Raw genomic sequence first — 21668 nt, 5'->3', positions numbered from 1 at the left:
GTAAGGTTTAATGTGCAGGTATCTGACCATTCAGCTACCAGATATCAAACTATCAGCAGATTAATCCCCCCCCCCAATTAATAACTGTTCATTTGATCACAGATATCAACAGGTAGCAAAATCTGTTACAAAAGCAAAAGATCTGTTAAAAAGATTTCTGTGCTTTCCATGTTTTAGCTGTACTCAGATAAGGCACTAACCTTTATTCTTGATTGACAATGGGAGAATACTCCACTTACAAGCTTCCTACTGTGAAGCCTTGTTGTCAGTGTGAAGAATCACCAAATTCTGTTAAAAGGTAGACAGAATTCAATACCTTCCTCTTTCCAACAGATCATCGGTTCTTGTCATTTCCCCAGAAGTATAAACAACTCAAGTTTAAGATTTCACTAAGAGGGATAAAATACTCAGCAGATTAGGGGGAAGGGAGGGTTACAGTCCATGAACTACTTGGTAAAGGACCTTCTTTCACGTTTCATGTTTAAAGGACTCTACTATGCCATCTAGGATTTTCGTGTAATAAAGGCAGCTTATCCTTCTAATCAGACCATTTCTATCCAAAGAGACTTCAGGTGGCTGTACCACACGAAATATTTTCCTGTGCCTCTTGAAGTCAATGTGACTGTGATTGCAAATTACTCACTAATGTAAAGAATAGCAGACTGTTGCATTATGCAAGCCCATCCACATTCTCCTGCATGACTATAAAGGCAGCTACTTTCCTCTCTTGATTGTACTGTACACTGTAACAATGGGTTTCACCTAATAAGCTATTCAGGAAACTTACACAGCACGCAGGTCATCTCAATCCATTTCCTTGCTGTTACAAGTAACATGAAAAATGCTTTCAAACATCATCTGAGACAGGAACACTTTGAAGCACCTCAAATTCTCATTAAATATTCACTAAAGCTATCCACAGTATCAGTCCTACTGTGGCCTCAAACACAGTTAAGTCATGTACTACTGCTGCAGCAAGAATATCCTTCCTTTCTTGAAGGAAATCTCTACCCCACATAGGTAGAGTATGTTTGAAGTCCCATGCACAGAGAAGAAAAAGATGGGGATGGGGAGAATGAAAATCACATCTAAAATTAAAAAAGCAAAACAAATAAACAAAATACCAACCAGCAGCTATTTTCTTTTAGCTATTCTAGAACTACATTATAATCACCACGAGATAAATGTTCTAACCTCCATCTGCACCATCCTAATCTTTCTCCTCCCACTTCAGTGCTGAATTTGCTGGAGCACATGAAAGAATCACCCAAGAATGGTAAAAAATATTTCCAGTTAGAAGAAGACTTGCATGTAGTTTGGAACAGTACTAACATCCCATTTACTTCAGATCTGACCACTATGGGACCTCTAAATAGCACCTCTCTCTATCATTTGGGAAATGCCATGCCCAACTACTTGAGCAACACTTTTCTTCTGATGTCCTAACTGGCAGACAGCCTAACAGAGTACCTAGACAAAGGTCTAGAAATTAAAAAAAAAAAAGGGGGGGAAAAAAAAGAAAAAAAGAAAATAAAGAAAAAAGTGGGTGGGAAAGAAGCTGGCTTACGTGCTCCAGTTTGTCTTTCCTCCTCAGCCAGACACTGGCACTGTAGTCCTGCTGCTTGACAGTGCTGTAGAAGTTCGCGCCTACTCTGGTGAGGCTTGGGGAAGGCTCCCTGGGTCTGCTCTTCAGCCTCATCTGCTCGAAGCCCTCATGGGGGGATGAGGAGAGCCAGTCATGCCTGACTTCCATCTTGACATGACAAGGCAAAGTCCAAGGGAAAAGAATCAGAAGAAATCAAGAAATTAAGAGGCACTAAACGAAGATGGTCCGAAAGGGGAACAGGATGGGGGAAGAAGAAGAAGGAAATAAAAAAAAAAACCTTAGAACCAGAAAATGGTAAGAGAAGGGGGCGACAAGTAGAAATAAGGTAGAAGGAGCGAAGGAAGAAAGAAAGAAAGGCTGCAGGTATGAGAGAGGCGGGCTGGGAGAGATGAAGGAGCACTCGGGAAAGAAGACGGTCCAAGATGCCGCTGCTTGTTGCCCTGGCCGCCGGCAAGCTGCAGTCCGGGACCGACGCAGCGGGAAGCGGCTGCCTGCGGCTCTGCCCGGGACGGAGGCGAGGGGCGGCGCGGCCCCGGCAGCCGAGGCCGGGCGGGGCTGCCGCCTCCAGCCCGCCTGCAGGTTGGCGCAGTGGAGGGGCCGCCGCCCGCCCGGGGATGAGCCCGGCTCCTCCCCCGCCTCCCCTCCCCGCAGCCACCTTCGGGGGAGCGGCCAGCGGCACGGGAGAGCCCCTTCCTTTCGACAGGAGCTGCCGCCGCCGGCCTCCTGGGCTCCCCCCTGCCCCTGGGGAAGTTGTCTCGTCTGCTCTCCCCCCGTCCCGGCGTCACCGACCCGCCCGCAGCCCGCCGAGGGCTGGGCGGCCGCTTGCCACTCCCTCTCCTGGAAGCCTTTGTCCGATCTCCCCACGGCGGAGGCTCCCGAGGCTGCCGCCCGCTACCCCGCCGTGCCCTGCCCAGCCCATCCCGGGGTGGTCTGTGCCCCTCAGCCCGCCCGGCCCCGCTGCGGCCGGCGGGCGATGCGGGGCTGCGGCCGCCGGGACCGCCGGGACCGCCGCGCCGCCTCTCCCGCGGCTCCTCGCCGTCACCGCGTCCCCTCCCTCCTTGGGCAAGGGCTCCCGGTGCTCTCGGGCGTAACCAGACCGACCTGCCGGCCCTTTCGCCAGGCAGCCAGGAGCGCACTTCGCCTGACCAGGAGGCGAAAGCTCCGGCTCGGCTCCGGTCCAGGTCCGAGTCCCGCCTGGAAGTCCCCGCCGCCGCAGCGGCTCAGCCAGCACCAGACCTCAGAAATCAAATCGCTTCTCTGGTCCCGATGGACAGGGTCGCTGGCATGCTCGCATTCGTAGATGCCTGGCATCTAGTTTTTATTCTCATGAAATGAAAAGACCTTCTGGGGTGGTTTCTATAGTCCGCTGCAATCTCTTTTAGTAGAAGTTGATGTGTGTTGCTATTTAGCTCAAACGTGTTTCAGCAGAAAAAAGGACTTTCCTTTTTCACACTATGAAAAGCCACCTCGCTAATTGCCCACACACTCTGTAAAGCTATATTAGGCATAGACAAGAAAACTTTCTCGCACAGTGCATCAAGAAATATTTACTGGATCTTAGAACAACATTTCAGTTTCCTGGTCAATATTCGCTGTCAGGCAAGTGTTTGCGTGTATTCCAGTCCTTTGGAAATAGGTGCCTCTATGAGTCTGTACGATTGATATATCAGTACATCAGATACATCTGCAGATCTCTTTTCCCTGGTACAGAACTACACTGATGTCACTCTTCAGATAAAGGGATGCTGAACTAGAGGTCTACACTTGAATCCAGTTAACTGAAAATAGCCTTTGAATAGTAAAGAAATTAATCCAGCCAGATTTCTGAGAAAATTATAGAAGAGCCCTCGGCTAATCACTTGATCTTCAAGTAAGCTCTACTTCCATCTGATCAAAAGTCAAATCTAAAATATCCTTATGATTGGATTTAAGGTGTATTACTGTAAAATATCAGCCAGAAACCAGACAGATAAATAATTTTTTCCTGTCAAAATTCTAAAGATAAAGGCAAAACTCACATCACAACTCATAATTGAGGATTATTATTAATGGATAGTACTAGTATCTTTGTGAAATACTGGAAAAATAAACTGAACAGTAGCAGAGGTTTGATAGGAGCACAAATTACAGCATCTTCTTCTGAAACCAGAAAGACAATTTCAAAATCCTTACCTAAATACTACTACAAAAAAAAAGCGTTAAGAAAATACCAACAACCAGAGCCATCAATATTATATGCAATAGTATATACTTTTAACTCACCAGTATAAAGGATTTGCAGTTTTCTTTCTAATAATTTTATTGTTCTTCAGTTAGAAATTCTATTGACAATCATATTTCCAGGATTGTCAATAAAACCTCAAAACACCTGGATCAAGAATGAGACCTATGTAATCCTGGACATACTGGAAGGCACTAAGATTTAATGTATGGCACATCCCAGCTGCAGCAGTTTTGAGCTCACACAGAATAACTTGATTAGAAGCCTGCTGAACTGAACTTTAGCTGCAGATGCCCATTTAGGAAATCTATATGCTCATAGATGCACCTACTCCCAAAGGACTGGAATAAATGCAAACATTAAGTCAGAAGAAAGGAAAAGAAAGGAAAATACAAGAGCTTTTATGTTTCTTCAAATATATCATATCCCAACAGGTGTACATATACATACATATATATTTATAATGTTCTTAGAAAAACTGCATGTGCTGTAAATCAGGAGAGCCTGCTTTATGCTGGTTTTGCATAAGAATTTTCACATTGTTTCTATAGCAGTATATGAAGCACTTCAACCTTTTTTTTTTTGTCCTCCTGATCTTTCTTGTTTTTGCTGCTTGCAAGTATTCATAAAGAAAAGTTGTTAGTGTCACACTACAGTTGCCACCTGCTTTGCTCCCCATCCCTTAATACTAATTATGCCATTGTATTTGAGTACAAGACATTGTCTCATTCCCCTACATGTACTGGATTAAGATTTTTTTTTTAAACATATGTTAGCTATTTGATAGGGTTAATTTAGCCTACCTTCCCTAGCTACACTACCAGCAGACCTTCTCAGCTGGCAGAGGAACTTCTTTCTGCCTATCCAGAGCAGCCAGAAAATGGAGTCCCTAAAGTTGCTTTTAGTCTCTAAGCTATAAAGAGAGAGTTTGCTCCTCTTTCCAAACACCCTCTTTGACATGTAGATGTGCTGCTTTCTACTACTACTACTGCCAACATTATTATTATCCCAGTCCTACTCTCACTAGGAATGAGAGAGAAAAGGCAAAAAAAGAAGCCTGGAAAAAGTCTGTTAAAATCATGTGAACAAGCTATGCTTGAAAAGTCTTTGTTGCTTGCTGACCCCAAGCAGAAAAGATTTCTAGTGGGAAAACGTAATCTAATGACTATAAATGGTTTTTTTTCATAAAAATTTTACTCAGGCAAAGTAATAAGCTAAGAACACAATGTCAGTCCCTGGTGAATACATCATTATTAATCTAATTTGGAAAGAGTAAAGAGCTGTTTTCCAGATTTTGTGTTCCAGTTTATTTCCAGGTTAGATCTATGCAAAAAACCCCCAGTTTTGTTCAAACAACCACAAGCATATCAACCAATTTAATTCAAAGATAATTCAACTCATTAAAATTCAATCAGTTCTGTAGTAGATCAACAATTCCAATTGGCTGTATGAGCTGGATTAAACTGCTGTCTTTCTCTTCCATGCAATTTTCAGAATTACCCAAACACCTGCTCCTGTCAAGGCCCTTTGCTTCCATACCCAGATGACTACAGCAGCAAGGATGACTGAAATTACAAGCATCACACTTATATAATTAGCAATAGATGCAAATCGTGCATATCATAATATTCTGTTACCTTACCATGGTTCAGGCTACAATTTTCTTCAGTTTGCTGCCCATCTTATCAAGACTCAGAGGAGCTCCTTTAAGGTAATCTACAGAATTTTCCATTTTCTATACCAACAGGATGAATGCTGTAGGGGGCAGAGTTAACTCAGGCCAATGCAAAGAAATTCAGGATATAAGTGGAAACATGTAGGTAGGGCTACAACAGATTTACTTTTTTAAAAAGACAGCTTCTATTTCTTCCAAAAATATTATCCAGATAAGTTTTAAAGGACGTGCTCCCTGTGCTCAAGCTTTCTAAACACATGTATTTTAATGAGGGGGTTCTAGCAGTTCAGCCTATCTACAATAAACTCTTTATCAGCAAATGGCATATACCTTAAACTATAACATCTCCTATAGCAAATCTTTATTTTGGCTGCATACCAATACTTGCATGTGTTCACCTGTAATAGATTCAAAGCCTCCTTAAAAAGCACTTATTTCTAATGCAGAGCTGGGCTGCACAAAAGCAGTGGCCCACTTTTTAGAATGTATCACACCTGACCAGAACAGCAGGCAGCACTTGCCTTGCAGGCTTCAGCTGCTGTCCAGTCAGAGGGCTGTGACTGACACCAGCTCCAGCAATAGCTTTGGGACTGGCAGCCAGGAGGGAAGGGAACTGTCACCTGCTTATCCAGCTCAGCTGAACTTGCTTTCTCATCTAGGAGTTGACAAAAACACTCAAATGGGGTGACCTTTTTAACCTCCCAGTAACACTAGCCTGTTCCAGAATTAACTGTCTTTCAAACAATTTTTTAGAATTACCAAAGCACTAGCTCCTTCCTAGGCCCCCAAATTTTATCAGCCTACAAAGAAAAAACTCATTGCAGCAGGCTGTTTTGTCTATGCTGATATGTTGGCCATGCCTCCAAGCCTATGTGCTACTACCTCCTGGAATTAGCTGCCAATCACTGAAACACGGGTTTGCTATAGGGAAGGACCAGACAAGAAAAAAAGAAATAAAAAAGAGATTTTTCTTTTCCCTACAGTGCAGTGTCCTTCAGTGCCAAGCACAAGGTCAGAATTGTAAAACACACTAGATGTGCAGTAGGAATAAAGTAAGAAGAAAAGCTAGACTGCTACATGGACATTTATAAATAATTTCTGCATTGTTGCTTTGTCAAATCCTATGCAGCACAATATGAAACATTTATACCTTTATCTTCAGTTTTTGGACATGAATTGCAGTCACAAGTACAAAATGGGAGGGTCAAAACTAAAGTTAAAGGGAAGTTCTGGAGTTGCAGGTGCTTCAAATTTCAGGGTATGAACATATCAGACACCTACCTCAGAAATAACATGGAAACATCATCTAATACTGATAATGTTCCCTGCTTTAGCTCTCCCTTTCTGTATTCAACTATTAAACAAACTCTCCTGTGTCTCTTTCCTGAAATTTTAACCTCAAACTCTTTCTTTTTTGCATGGTATCTGATTCAAAATAAACAAGAACAGCAACAAACAAAACCCTCAAAACCACAAGCAAACAGAACTAAACCCCCACAAACAAACAAACACATAACAAGCCTTAACACACAGAACAACTACCTGCTAGCAACATCATTAGCCTTGAGACACGTCTGTCAGATTTGGTTGAAATAAGTCATGTCCCACAACATATTAGCCTGGAATTGACAGACAAAAAGTATAATTAGATAAAATGATACTTAATGTATAATTAAGTATACATTCATATATATTGTATGCTTTGTTTACTTTAGAAACCAAATTAAAAATACCTGAAACAGCAACTAAATCACATTCCATTTGAAATAAAATATTATTCTGTAAGTATCATCCAAATATCCACTTCACCTAGAAGTCCAGGCCTAGAATGTTTCTCCTTTCCTTCTCCATGTAACCTAAGAGGGTGCTAAACTGGTCACTTGGGTCTGTTGTGTGCTGCATGGATACCAGCATGGACTGGGATGCTCTCACTTTCAATTATCATGTGAGGTAACACATGATATTTTCCATCTTAGATCAAATTCTGCCTTTGCTCTTTCTACTCTCCTTCATTCCTTCCCCACACCCATTCATACATTGCCAAAGAATATTTTCAGTTCTGGGTCTCAATAATCTTGTCCAGATAAGATTTCATCCTACAGCTTAAAATAATATTAATTAGTGTGACATAACATCTGGGCCAAATTCTGTCCTCTATTCCACCTCTATGTCCCCACTGGAGTCATGAAACAAAAATAATTGTATAATGAACCTGTAATCAGTGGAAAAAAATTAGCCCACATTTCTTTAAAATAAATCTGCAGCAAGTAGTAGGAGTCCACTGACCCTGAGAATGAGACCCTCTACATTTGTGTGAGGGGTCCTGATTTTTTTTTTTCTGTTTACTGGGTAGGTTCACTTCTATCTCAGCTTGGGCTCTTCATGCTGAATTTATCTGGTTGGTGCAGGTAAGTGCAATAAACAGACTGCTGACAAGATCTGAGCTCTCAAGGAGTCTTGCTCTGAAGTGAGTTGTTAAAATTGTTCCAGAGAAATGGCAGTCAGCAGATGAGAAACACTGTAAGGGATAATGTTTTTAACAGTTGTTCAGGGATAGAGGAATGCATTTTCACTTTCAATTTCAACACATATATAAATTCTGGTTAATAAAAAGGGATATATTCTCTACATCTGCACAATTCAATGTGTAGGGAGGAACAGGAGAGAAAAATTGAACAACCTTTCATGAATTGTAGAATCATTAAGGTTGGAAAAGTTCTCTAAAATAATTGAATCAAACCTTTAACACTTTGTTCGCCAATTAACTATATCCCCAGGTGTCACATCCACACACTTTTTGAATACTTACAAGTATGGTGAGTTTGCCACTGCCCTAAGAAGCCTGTTCTACTGTCTGAATGCTATTACATAAACAAACACACAAAAAAAGTAAAGAAAATAAATCCAATTAGGGGGTGGGGGAAGTAAAACAAAGAGAAGGAAACATTTAGTGAATATTCTTCTGTGGATGGATTGGTAGGGCAGTGTAAGGAAAGAACAGGCTTTGAGATTAGCACTCTGAAACCTCCAGTAAGTATATTCTCACAAGGCTTAATATGGTGCAAAGAAAGCAGTGTATTTCAAAGAGAACAAAATAGCACAAAGACTTTTTTCTTTTTATTTTTTTTAATTGGAGAGTACCTGTGTAGTATATGTTTGTACTTAGCAAAATTTTCAGCATAAAAAGTATTAAAACAGGAATTATCCAAAGCAATCTTACATGTAAGACAATTTTTATCTCCAAAATATTTTTCTACCATACAAAAGAGTATACTTTCAAATAACCCAAACTTTTTTAACACAGAAAATTAATTTTCAATATATTCTGCCTAATATTTGAAGTATTACTCCAAACTTAAGAAAATCACCTAAATTGTAACTACCTTTTGGAAATTAGCTCAGAACTTTCTAAATCATGTCAAACTGCAAGCTACAGCATCAGAAGCTTTAACACAGCTTGTTTTCTAACTGCAATAAAACTTAAGAGAAAAAGTGATTCATCTGTATTCGTGCCATCCTCTCTACTGTAGACAGAGTTGATTTAAAACATTTTCATTTAAGTGTTCACAAGTATTTGGATGGTGGTTTCCAGTGAAATACAGGTGAAAAGGTCATTACTTGCTGAAATATTTTTCACTGAGAGAAAGCAGAAAGTTACGTCACAAAAGACATTTTTTTCCCCACTACAGTTGTGTCATGTCGCATCAGACATTAGACTTCCTTGTATGATGAAAGAAAGATGTTTACTGCCATGACAGCACCTAGAATAAGATTAAATAGGACCCATGAGGCAAGATGACACATGTTCTTTAACTACAAGCTTATGTTTGTACCATGGCCCCGGTGATCTAACACCATTTGGGGTATTTGTGTTTGAATCAGACCAGCACACACAGAAGAGCAGAGTTGGAGGACGATGTTCTCACATGGCTGGTGCAGGAGAGAACAGACTGTAGCAGCCTGGATTTAGAGTGATTTGACTTACAGAGAATCATGTCCTTACAAATAAGTGTATTTTATATAAAGCTTGACTGACCCAGAAGATTACCTTAATGATTAACATTTTAGGACAAGTTTTCTAAAGAGTATTATTATTAATCAGTGCCTAGCATACATTATGGTTCAGGTACAATAAAAAAAAATTACAGCCACTGTCTTGTTCACATTTGCTGTGACAGAGATCTTTGGGATTCTTTGTGCAAAGTTTTGCATAGATATAAGTGATAGTCTCTGCCTCTTGAGCTTTCTATCTAAATAAACAAGACAGACATCAGAGAAAGAGAGGAAGCAGTTATTCCATTTTAGCAGATAAAACTTGAGATACAAAGAAAACATGACAAGAGATATTAAGTAGCCTGTAAAAGACCTAAAGATTGAGAAAATATCTCCTGGAATTCATTCCAGTCTTTAACCAGAAAATGCACCATGGTTTTGTGTTAATGATTAAACTCTATGGAGGAAATTTCAACCCAGTGGTTATGCAGTAAAGGATTTCACCATGTTTCTCTGCTAGGGCTTTACTAACATAAGTACCAACGAGGGTGCTGAAGATACTATAGATGTGCTGTCAAACAGTGATAGTTTCAACAGGACTTGGCGAATTCAATATGCGATGTTGACAGCTGCATTACAAACTTCTGATTATTTACAGCCCTGATGCTATTTCACAAAGTAACACAGAGTGAAGGAGAATTAAGGTACAGGAAAACAAAAATAAAGCATATGTCAACTGTTATTTGAAGGAGGTGGAAATTAATAACTAGTGGTGCCAAATGCTAACAGGAAAAAACACACTTGGAATAAGATGGTGATAAAAAGCAAACAAGGTGTACTAGTTTGTGAATTGCAACAATACAAGGCAAAAATAATTTTTTTCAGAAAATTGCATCTACCTTGGCAATGAAAATGAAGTAGATTCCTAGCACAAAAAAGACTTACAGCTAGAGGGCTGGAGGGGTTTTACTACCAAGATAAATTAGTTCAAAGGAGGAAATAAATGCAAATACCAACAGTCAAGATTTGGTTTTTCATTGGTGCAGACCCTCTCATCTGGATCAGCTTTGTTTCTTGATTATTTTAGGGGACATGAGTCAAAGCTGCCAATATTCTGTCTCTGACAAACTGTTTGCCACCCCAAGAAGCAGTAGTTGGTTTGAAGATTGAAACATATATGTGTATAATGTCTCGCATTTCAGAAAAAATGGGGAAGAATGAATGATGTGGTCTTTTTCTCTGCCCTAAAACTATTTTTCTTCCTCATGCATTTATTTCTGCTATATTTAACATATTCAAAAGTGTACATGCTGGAGCTGGCCAGAAAAGCTGCTGGTTCATACTTAATTTTACCCATTTGAATATGCACTGATGTGCAGTTGCATGACTGTGACCAAAGTGACCAACACTTTGCTGAATCATTGATGACTGTGATTCAGAAAGAACTGAATCTGTCTGAGATCCTTACGATATAGGATAGTCTTACTTTATATGAACTTCTGGGATCAGATTAACATAAACAGACAAAATATATTTGTCTTTAGAGCCGTATCTTCAAAGAAACAGTCTTAGCTCATCCTCACTTAGCTGTACCCTCATTTGGAGGTTATTCTGGAAGACAAAAGATGAATGAGGGAACATGGATATTATCTCTGCAAGCACTGCTTCCTCTCTTGTATCCTATGGTTAGGCCCTTGTATGCAGAGCCAGGCAGAATTGCCATAGCTCCAACCTGTCACAGCCACATGTAAGACATGTAAGACATGTAAGACATGTAAGACATGTAAGACATGCTCCTGCTGAACTCTGCTGACTTCTGGTACAAATGTGTTTCATTCTAATAAAATCTGCAAGAAATTTATTCTAAGGGAAGAGTTATTTTTCCTCGTAAACACTCCCAATGGCTTAAACCAAATCTTCTTGCAATGAAATATTAAAACTCCTGTGAAGTTGGCAAATTGGCAAAGGGGGGACTGCAGTCATCACAGTTTGTGTACTCTGCTCTAGAAAGGGAAAAATCCAAATTTCTTTAGGGGACTGAAAATTAAAAATAATTAGAACTTTTTTCAAAGTGGAATTTTTTATCATCTTCAAAGCCTAGAAATTACTAAATTTTCAACTTATTGAATGTTGAGGTATGTATTACCCTTTCCTGAAAATTGCTGTGGTGCACATGATCCCTCTTTATACTGCACAAGAAGGATTCAGATAATCCCTAGATGTGTCATTAATTTTTTTTTTTCATGCAGAAAACATTTGCAATTGTGATAGTCCTGAGGAAAAGGCAGAAAAGAGTGATGCAATGAAAGGTATCTTAGTATTAGTAGGTATACTGGGTTATTTCTGTTTGCTTTCCAGTTAATTTGCAGCACTCTACTTCCCTTCTAGAAAGTATTTAATTACCATTATGTAATGAAAGTTAGAAGCTGAAAAGCCCAAAGCAGTTACATAAATGCTTAAACCCATCAACCAAATTTATCAGGTGTTCTAGAATTTACAAATTCAAATTCTTGAAATGTTATAAGAAATTAAAGTAAGGCCACTTTAGGGATCTTTCTTTAAGAGCTTTAATATGCTCCATGCTTTGGAAAAGAAGTAGAATTTACAAGGTGTTGATTTTGTACCAGGAACGTGCTTCCTCTTTTCTTGTAAAAATCAATCCACAACTGACCACGTTGTACTTCTAATTCACACAGTTTGCTCATTATGTACTTCTTAGAACTCACATGAAATTCTAAGAAACTATATAGGTAAAGAATACCTGAATATCACATATCAAGCAGAATTTTCACAGGCTTCTTCTGTCTCTATTTCTTCTGTGGGGTTGGGAAACAGAACTAGGAAAGAGTCTCTCTTCTGTGAACCTCTGTCTTAACAGCAAAGCATAAAAGACAGAAGAGTCCATTCAAAAAGGAAAGAAAGTTTAAAAATGGAATATTATCTCTGATAATGAGAACTGCAAAGTGGGAGATAATTAGGCCTGGCTTTCTAGGAATGAAGGAAGTCATGGTGTTTTCACCAGAAGAGACAATAGTTTGCTCTTAGAGAAGATGCAGGCTTGTCTTTCTGCAATACAGTACATACTATTTTGAGGCTGTCCCATAAATGCTACATCCCTACAATCAAAGTACTGATCAAACATAAGTTCCTTCTGTTGGTTCCATGGTTACTTCTTCAACAGCCTTCCCTGTAACTCCCACTTCAGGCAAATGCCTGGCTAGCACCATGCCAAAATCAATAAATTAATCTCATAGTTGGAAGGGACCCATGAGGTTCATCAAGTCCAAATCCCTGCTCCTTGCAGGACTACCTAAAAGTAAACAGTATGGCTAAGTGTCATCCAGCTGCACCTTGAACTGTAGCAGGCTTGGTGCTGTTACCACTTCCCAGAGAAGCCTATTGATTCACCCTCTCATAGGGAGGGTGAGACATTTTCCTAATATCCAATCTGAATTTACCCTTCTTTCCATTTCTTTGTTTCCTAGTGCTGGTCACCAGAGAGAGGAGATCAGCACTTCCTCCTTTGCTGCCTGCCTTGAGGGTGTGTCTTAACTAAAGTCAAGCGTGAAATCATTATCAAGTCTGTTAATGACAGCGAGGCCCCAGTCTGGGCATGGCAGAAGACGGACAAGCCTGAAGAGGATTGAGCAACATTATGGAACCTGGTAGCTGGATTCTGAGCAAAATGGACTTAAGAGAGAACAGAGAGGCTGGGGAAAACAGTTTAGTATTTAATTGTGTGCCTGCAATGTAACGCTCTCCCTAAGCAGAGTTTCTTTGTTTAAACTGTAATTAAATTTTTCAGTCTATTACTGTGAGGGATTCACAATTCAAGATGAGAATATCACTACCTACATTTGATTTTGAAATATCCTTCAACACTCCTCTAGTACTCTTTAGCATAATCATGTCAAAAGAAAGAACTAGATTCTGTAAAAGTTTTATATTTACTTTTCTCTACTAGTAATGTATGGAAGGAAACCTTAATATTTATGAATATGTTAAGGAAGTCCATTTTGAACAGTTCTTTACAGAATATTTTTTTCAAAAATTAGATTATTCATAATGAATGTCTTCCAAATCTAATAAAGCAATAAGACTATATAATTTCTTCTTGTAATACAAGCTGTAAAGCAGTTCAAAATGGAGACAAGAAAAGCAAGATAAAATGGTAAAATTACTCTTTGAACCCTAAACACTAACAACCTGACATACTGCTTAAGAGCAAAGAGCCAGTCACTGTGAGATGATATTCCTCCAGTGTTCTTCCCATAGGTATCTTTTAATGAACTTAAATAACTGGCTGGGAAAGACATCTCATGTAGCTCATCTGAAGGACCAGTGGGATGTGCCTCCAGACACTCTCACAAACAAAAGTAGAAACACCGGTGTGGGTAGGGCTTGGCAGAGAGGATGCTTACATTCAGGATAAAATAGTCCAGGTACCAGCTAAAAAGTGAGGAAGATGTGCAGCATCCTCCATTACCTTCACACCAGATTGCACAGAAATGCCAAGACCTAACGTGTAACTACTCAACCTCAACTGCAGAATGCAGTCTCCTGTGGAAGTCTCCCTAGTCAGTATTCCAAGCCAAGCAACCATCACCAAAGAAGCATTATATCCTAACCCTAAACCTTGGAAGACATTTGTTAAGTTGTGGTGATCCCAAAAGAAAGTTACTAAGAGTTATGGGATTGCTTATGTTAATGCTCCATGCATATTCCTAACCCTCATTTCCCAATTAATTTTCTCCACTCCCAGTTTCTGGAAGGTTCTCCTTTTCTTGTATCCCCATTTGCCCTCATTTGATTCAGTGTTCCACCCAATCTACCCCACTGGTCCCTGCCTTCCCTTACCCGACCTTTGCACCACTTTCCTCTATACCCATTGGACCCTAACATCAACTCCACCCCTTCTCTTCCCTCATACCCTAGACCTTCCTTTGTCTGCATCTTCGACCACTGGCTTCTCAAGAGAATTTGTTGCCTCGGTTAGTGTGTTCAGGTTTTTGGGACTCGTCCCACATTTGCTTTCCTTATTATTAAAGTATTTCATGTTATCAAGTCATGGTTGTCAAGTCACCCACTCTTCATTTGTTTTTGCCACTTTTACCCTGATATCAGGAAACCCAAAAAGATACTGTCAGGGACCACCCTTGCCCCAACAGTCTCCTTACCTTGTGAACAGCTGCTTTACCCAGCCCTCTTATTTAGAACCATAATGCACTATACACTTTAGAAACTCAAATATAAAATTTTCAAAATTAATAAAAAAAAGGAAAAAAAGGGAAAGGCTTGTCCTTAATCTCCAGAGCACACTACAGGGGCCTCATACAAGCACATGTACCCGTGTTCTGTCATGTCTTTACTACTCTTTAAGGAGGTTATCATCAAATAGCTGGTTGACCCATGGTAATTTGGAAGACCATCTAATGGCATTCAAAATACTCAGTTGAAAAAGAAAAACCAAGCAAAGAATCCAATGCAAAATATTTTCTGCAAATAAGTGAGAATTTTGCATTTGGCATATTTGGGGGAGGGGAGTAACCTAGGTTTGTTGAAGAAACCCTGAAAATATGACCCAGTTGCACCTCATGGCTTTAGAGAAACAGAAAGCAAATACAAAAGATCAATTTTGTCGATGATTATGGCATTTGCAGATATATCATATTTCATCCTCTTTAAATTACTGAATTTGTCAATAATGTTATACAAGGTTTTTTTTTCCTGGATACCTTACAGACTTCAATAGCTTGCATTTGTACTACTAATTAGGCCATTGACAGCAGTTCCTGAAGTGATTTGTGGTTTCCCAGACTGTTTTAGGAGTGAGGAACAATGCTGTTACTTTTGTAATTCATGGATTGGCTTATCATTAGGGCTTGTAAATCAGCTGCAGTATTTGTGGCTGCAGTACATAAGTATAGCTTCTGTATTACCTTTGTATTAGCTTTCTGTATAGCTTCTGTATAATTTTGTATAGTGGGATAGGAACAGGTAATAGCTTGTTACAGAGCCTGCCTTAAAAGCTGAAACATTTGCCAGTCTTCTGCTTGGCATTATTGGACATTTGGTATCAGAGAGGAAAAACAACACACTGAAAAACAAACAGCAAGCGCATGAAAATAGAAAAGAAACCAGGCAGAAAAGCTTGGAAGTTAGGATATTGATAACAAACTGCTGTCTGGGACAGTGATAACTTCATTATTTTCCATGTTTCCATATTGTACAGTTCATTCTGTACAATAGGGCAGGGAAGGCAAGGCAAGGGAAGGGGAAATAGGGGAAAGAAGGGAAGGCAAGAAAGCAGGTATTTGTTGGACTCTTCTGTATTTCTAGACATGTACGAAGAACAGAGTGGATTAATTAGTAGTCCGGAGGGTAGGAGCAGTCACTGCAGTGTATGCTTGTCTCTCACGTACAGCAGAATAGACCTATATACTGTAATTCTGTCTGTAATATGCTGTAGTTCTGTCTACATTTCTGCCTACTCCCAGTGAGAAACTAATATGGATGGGCTCACAACTATGCATGGACTAAGAATTCTCCTTGACCTCACAGCATGACTCCTGTACTTTAGGAGCAACATACTACCTTGTGTCCACTTGGCCTCCCACAGAGGAGAAGGACAAAGAAGAAGAAGAAGAAAAAAGGATATAAAGAAAAGCAGCAGCAGCAGATTTTTTAGGCTGCAGGGCTTTTCTTCCTGCAAAAGGAAAGCAAATGGCTTTTTATTCCCATTGCTGCCTGTGGCACTTTTCCTCTCTGTGAATCCCATTAATTTTAACACAGTGGTCTTACTATATACATCCAAGTTCCTGTCCCTTTTTTTGGTGCCTTTTGGTGACCTGAAGACTCAGAAGAGGAAGTAGGACATAGCTTCACAGGACAAAAGAAGGCAAAAGATCAAAGTAAGAGAATTTTCTACAGAAACAATAGATTGTTGACAATCTTGCAAGGTAAGGCAACACTTTCCCCTTCCTCTCTTCATACACTTTCATTCCGTTTGCAGTCAGAAAGGGGAAAGGTTTTTCTGCAGAAGTTGAGCTTTTGTCCACTTTTTAAATAGTCAGAACCTGTAATGCTCTAAGTGATCATTGCTGTACTCAAGTGAATGAAATCTCCATTAACACATTAAAAATGTAATTTGTAAGCAAAATGAAATAAAGAAGGTGGAGTCAGTGACTTTGTGTTAGAAATCTTATTCTCTTCATGCTTAATAAATTCCACAAACAATGACATTGAAGCAGGTGCTTTATAACTAGTATTGATGATAAATGACTAATAATCACACTACATTATATTTCAAGAAATGCCTAGGTAGTTTTAACATGCAAACAGGCAATTGCACGTTAGTTGGAATTACTAAGCTCTAAGCAATCTCTTTTTCTGGGTCTACTCTTGGTTCATGATATAGAAATGAAAATTACATTTTCAGCAACTCAGAGCAGTTGAGATTGCAACTCCAAATTTTCATAACCTTCTTTCACTGAGATTGCTCAGGACTATAAATTATGCTGGGTGGAAAAAAATGGGAGAAAACCATGCAATCTTATTTTGCATCAAACACCAGACTTTTTTTTTCATATTTGATTAACAGTATTCTCTCCCAGTTCACAAGGCAAGGACTTCCCATACAGAATGGAGCATGATTCTATTTTTATGGAGATCAGTCCAAACAGATATTTACTGCCTTTCTGTATTGTCTTCAAAGTCTTTGAAGATGTGATTTTTGAATGTCAAATGTTTTTTGAATCATCAAAAGGTGTCATAGTCAATAAAACTCAAAAGAAATATTCATTGTTTAAATGGAAGGTAGTTGAACATTTTATGAACTATTTTGCATTCTGCTAACCACATTTTATAATTTTCTGAAAGAATATCCCTATGTTTTCTTTGAACCACTGGGCAACAACCTGATTTAATCCATACAATTCCAAAGAGGGATACAAAAAATTACAAATCTGTCTCCCCAAGATTAATCAACAGGAAATAAACAAAGTTACTCTCCCTTTTTTTTTTCTTCCTGGCATTTTCCAAAGAGTAGTGGTTTTCAGGGAACTATCAAAACTACAATTGTTCCATCACCTCTTATGATGGGCAAATTATAATTCTAACTCACAATGATATTTCTAAGTCCACAAAAGAAAAATTACAATATTTCTTCCTCTTAACACAAGATGTGCTGAAGAAGTGGTGGAACCAGGGATTGCTGACATGTCCATAGCCTCCACATTTTCATTTCCCCATATGTTTCTGGTCATGTGTCACTGAAAAGTTTATGTCCCTTATGTTCCCCCTCCATCACCATCACAGCATGTATTTTGCAATGGTAGTTAATATTGCATGGGCAACAGTTTTAGTTCCCCAGTCAAAAAAACCCAAACAACCCAACTCATAATGGAAGTGATTGTGGAAAAGTAAAATGCGAAGGTGGTTCTAGTTTTTCCAGTTCTATAGGGGACTGGGTAAAGCTCAATATCCAACTAGCTGAATCAATATTAATAAGCTACATTCAAGTACAACATTGAGTAACACTAGCCTCATAAACATGGTTGAATTAAAAGGCCAAAAAATACGTATTTTTTATGTTTTTTTCATGCATAGCATACCATATCACAAGAGATTTTTACGCATTTTCCTGATGGATGAAAAAACTGGTAGTGGAATGTTCACTAAAGAGGTATATTAGTTAATTAAGGATGCTGACAGCACTGAGGTTCTGTAAAAATTTATTTACTGGCTTGCACATTGCCACCAGTTTGTAATAACATGGTTTCATTGCTGACTTGTGAGACTTATGAGAAATTAACAACATACAACGAGAAGCACATGGATTCTTATGACACAATATAATTACTTGCACATATTATTAATGCTCCACTTCAGTGAACTGATACTTTATAAATTCTTGTGTATTAGAAATTATGCACAGATCATTTCCCATGTACCTCTGGAGCTAGATACTACATATTTTATGCTATCTCATGAATGATTATTATGAAACTTTATAAAAACTTGTTCAAAAAGCATGTTGGTTTCTCCAAGACCATAGAAATGCTGCATTAGAATGGTCATGCAAATTCTATGTTATTTTCTCTAACTTCTCCCAGACTGGCTTTGCATACCTGAGAGCACAGTATCTACATAACAAGCTGAAAAGCAACCATTATAGATGCTTCAAAAACTCACATTCAGTTTTATTGTGTAGGGGTTTCTATGATGCTCAGAAAGACCACAAGTACTGAAGCTCATTCTTAGATTCACAGAGAAAAAAGGGAACTCTAAAGCTACGTCACATTTTCACTTGGACAGATTTTATGCAAAGTGCTGAACTTAGCCATTTAATATGCATTTTGTTATAGCCTGTGTTCTTAAAGTCCTTTACCTGCTAGACATAATCAACACATAAATATCTTCCACAGTAAAATTAACCCCTTGTTTCTCTTGACCAAGGGGAAAGACCATGTTTCAAAAAATGCAAAACCAGATTTTCTGAAAATGAAACCAAAAACGATGAGGTGAATGTAGTTTTTGTCAGTGCAAAACCTTTTCTCTCCTATTTTCTGGTGGTTATGTATGCAAATGCTTTTACATTTTTGCTATGGGAAAGCAAATTTGTTCACAACTGAATAAAAATTGCAGGGCATTGATTTTTTTCTGACATTGCTGTTCTGATTATTATTTTGAGCTACAAAAATGTATGCCAAACAAATAAACCACCTCCAAAACATGAAGGCAGCATACCAGTTTCCTCACTACTTTTGTCCTGTTTGGTCAATTACAGCGGTGCTCCTGTTCTGAGGCTCATCCTTGTTTACAAAATATCTCAGTACATACTGTAATGTTACCTTCATTTTCCAAAGCCTTCTGGTATTTTCATCACTAGTCAAGCCTTAGGGCATTATCACAAGATACAAAGAGGCTGTAAGAAGTGTAGTTGTATGACACAGTACTGAATTAATTCCCTAAATTACACTCTTTACTAAGAACAGCCCAACTTTTCCAGCTGCTGGCTACAAAGCCAGACAACACAATGGAAGACACAGGCTACTACAATAAGAGAAGCTGTGCATTCTGTCAGGAAAACCATGAGAGCTGAAGAATAAAAAAAGCATCAGCAACAGACTGACACCTTTGTTTCAGCAATAGTGTGAAATAAATTTTCAAAAAAATTCCAATATTTTATCCAGAGAAGGTAGAATATATAGTTGTTATCTGATAGTGCTGGATTTTCTCCTTGGTAATGAGTGGTAGCCACAACACTGGCAGTACAATTCATCCCATTGATTAGGACAGAAGGTTCTCTTTCAGCACCTCAAACCTACATTTAAACAATAGAAATTACTGAACACCAAGGTTCTGGTCCTTCAATTTATCTCCCTTTGCTGCTATTTCATCTCTGTTTAGTAATTTAGCAATATTTCCAAAGTCCACAGAGATACAAATTCTCTATCATACTGGATTAAGTCATAATGATGTAAATTCAGAAAAAAATTCCAAATTTCTGTTTATAATAATGCCAGCAGCCACATCAATCTAGTAATTCCATACAGAGCAAAAAGGTAGATAATAGAATCTGACTGGGGATTATGTGGGATGGGAAGTTTCTTGCCGTTTCTATGGACATTGTTAGATTGTTACATTCTGTAATGGGCTGAAATTTGCATTCGTGCAAGACAATCTCTACATCTCTCTCTACACAAGGGAAACAAGCATCTTAGTAATTCTCAAGTCTATTAATTGCTGATTCTGGACTGCAGATACCATCAGTGCATAGGTACAGAAACCATTCAGTATTATTCTCTGCCTATCTGCAATCTATTTTGTCAAAGAAAGTCAGGAGAAAGAACAGGCTTCATAGCTGAGAGAGGCATTTGGACACTTGCAAAAACCTGTGCAAGCTTCATGGGTAGTTCTTTGTCCTTGTGTAGCCAAACAAATTTTTACCACATTTGTTATAATACAGACTTTGAGATTGCCACTATTACCAGTAAAATAAATACAGATATTAGACTTCTTTATAAATTCACTTAGGAAACATGTAAAAGAATACAAATCCAGTAAAAATATTTGTTATTGCTACTCTGAACTGCTCTATGATGCTAGGATCCAGAGAAAGAGCTTGAAAGAATTTATATTAATGAAAACAACCAATGTGAGTTTTTACAGATTGATGCTATTAAAAGTTAATACTCAAATTACTCTAATAAATAAAAGCCAAAACATATAACATCAGTCTTTATCCATAGTATAATGCCAGTACTTTGATATGGATGCAAAAATATATGCACCATTATTTAAGCTTCAAATTTTAAGCTTCAAAATTTATGCTGCTGTCATAAACAAATCTCTTACAGAGTACTATTAATAATATAGTTTTGCTTGCTTAGAACTGATTAAATATTCTCAACCATGATGAAAACTGCTCTGTAAGTAATAGATTTTGATGGTTTACCCATTATTTCTAAGCATACATAAGAATAAGTAGAAGTATCCTGATTTAACATAATCTGGTCCCCTCTGAAAAAAGATACATTTTATCAATATATTTCCCTCTCTTTTACATGTGAAACAATCTGAATTTGCTTTTTACACCACTCTGAGATGACCACCAGCACTACTGTACAGAAGGAGATACTGGACTTACAAAACCTTTTGCTCCTTAATGTTCTTTTGGCATTAATTGCACTTACAATCAGTGTGTTTCATTTCTTATCAGTAGCAAGTCTCTTCCTAGCAATAACTTCTGAAAATGTGTTAATCTGGGATTTGATAACACAAATGGAATGTCAACTGGAGCAAATCCAAAAATTACAATTTATTTCAAAGACCAAAGTTGTCAAGGAAGGAGGAGCCATTTTAACCTGAGAAGTCACCTCAGCAGTAGTATCTAATCCTCAAAAGAGATCTATTCAGTATTGCAGCTGCGAATTTGAGCATGGCCAGAAGGCCAAAAAGAAGAAAATAAGTATATTTCTGCAGCTCTTTCCAAAAAAAAGTAATTAAAATAGCACCTTCTCTTCTTCTTCTTATTGCTCCTAGAGAGTAAAAGGAAAGTCAAAGTGTAAAAGGGTGCTGCAAAGAGTATAGAAGCAGACATAGATTTGAAGGCAGTTTTGAGAAACAGAGACAGCAAGTAGAAAGCTGAGAATTAAGATTCTCTAATTATC

At 38.6% G+C, this 21668-nt stretch overlaps 1 protein-coding gene across 1 annotated transcript in view; it reads right to left on the bottom strand.

The window, feature by feature from the left end:
* The window catches only part of PLD5 (phospholipase D family member 5), a 156904-nt gene extending 154903 nt beyond the window's left edge, over positions 1 to 2001 (bottom strand). Inside the window, exon 1 of the mRNA XM_062489209.1 lies at positions 1568 to 2001. Coding sequence (XP_062345193.1) covers positions 1568 to 1753 — 186 coding nt within the window. The 5' untranslated portion in view covers positions 1754 to 2001. The remainder of the gene's footprint in view (positions 1 to 1567) is intronic.
* Positions 2002 to 21668: the final 19667 nt, after the last annotated feature.

This window comes from Cinclus cinclus, chromosome 3, assembly GCF_963662255.1.
Source record: "Cinclus cinclus chromosome 3, bCinCin1.1, whole genome shotgun sequence".
Taxonomy (NCBI): Eukaryota; Metazoa; Chordata; class Aves; order Passeriformes; family Cinclidae; genus Cinclus; species Cinclus cinclus.
Note: the sequence above shows the minus strand (reverse complement) of the source record. Positions and strands in the feature narration are given on the sequence as shown.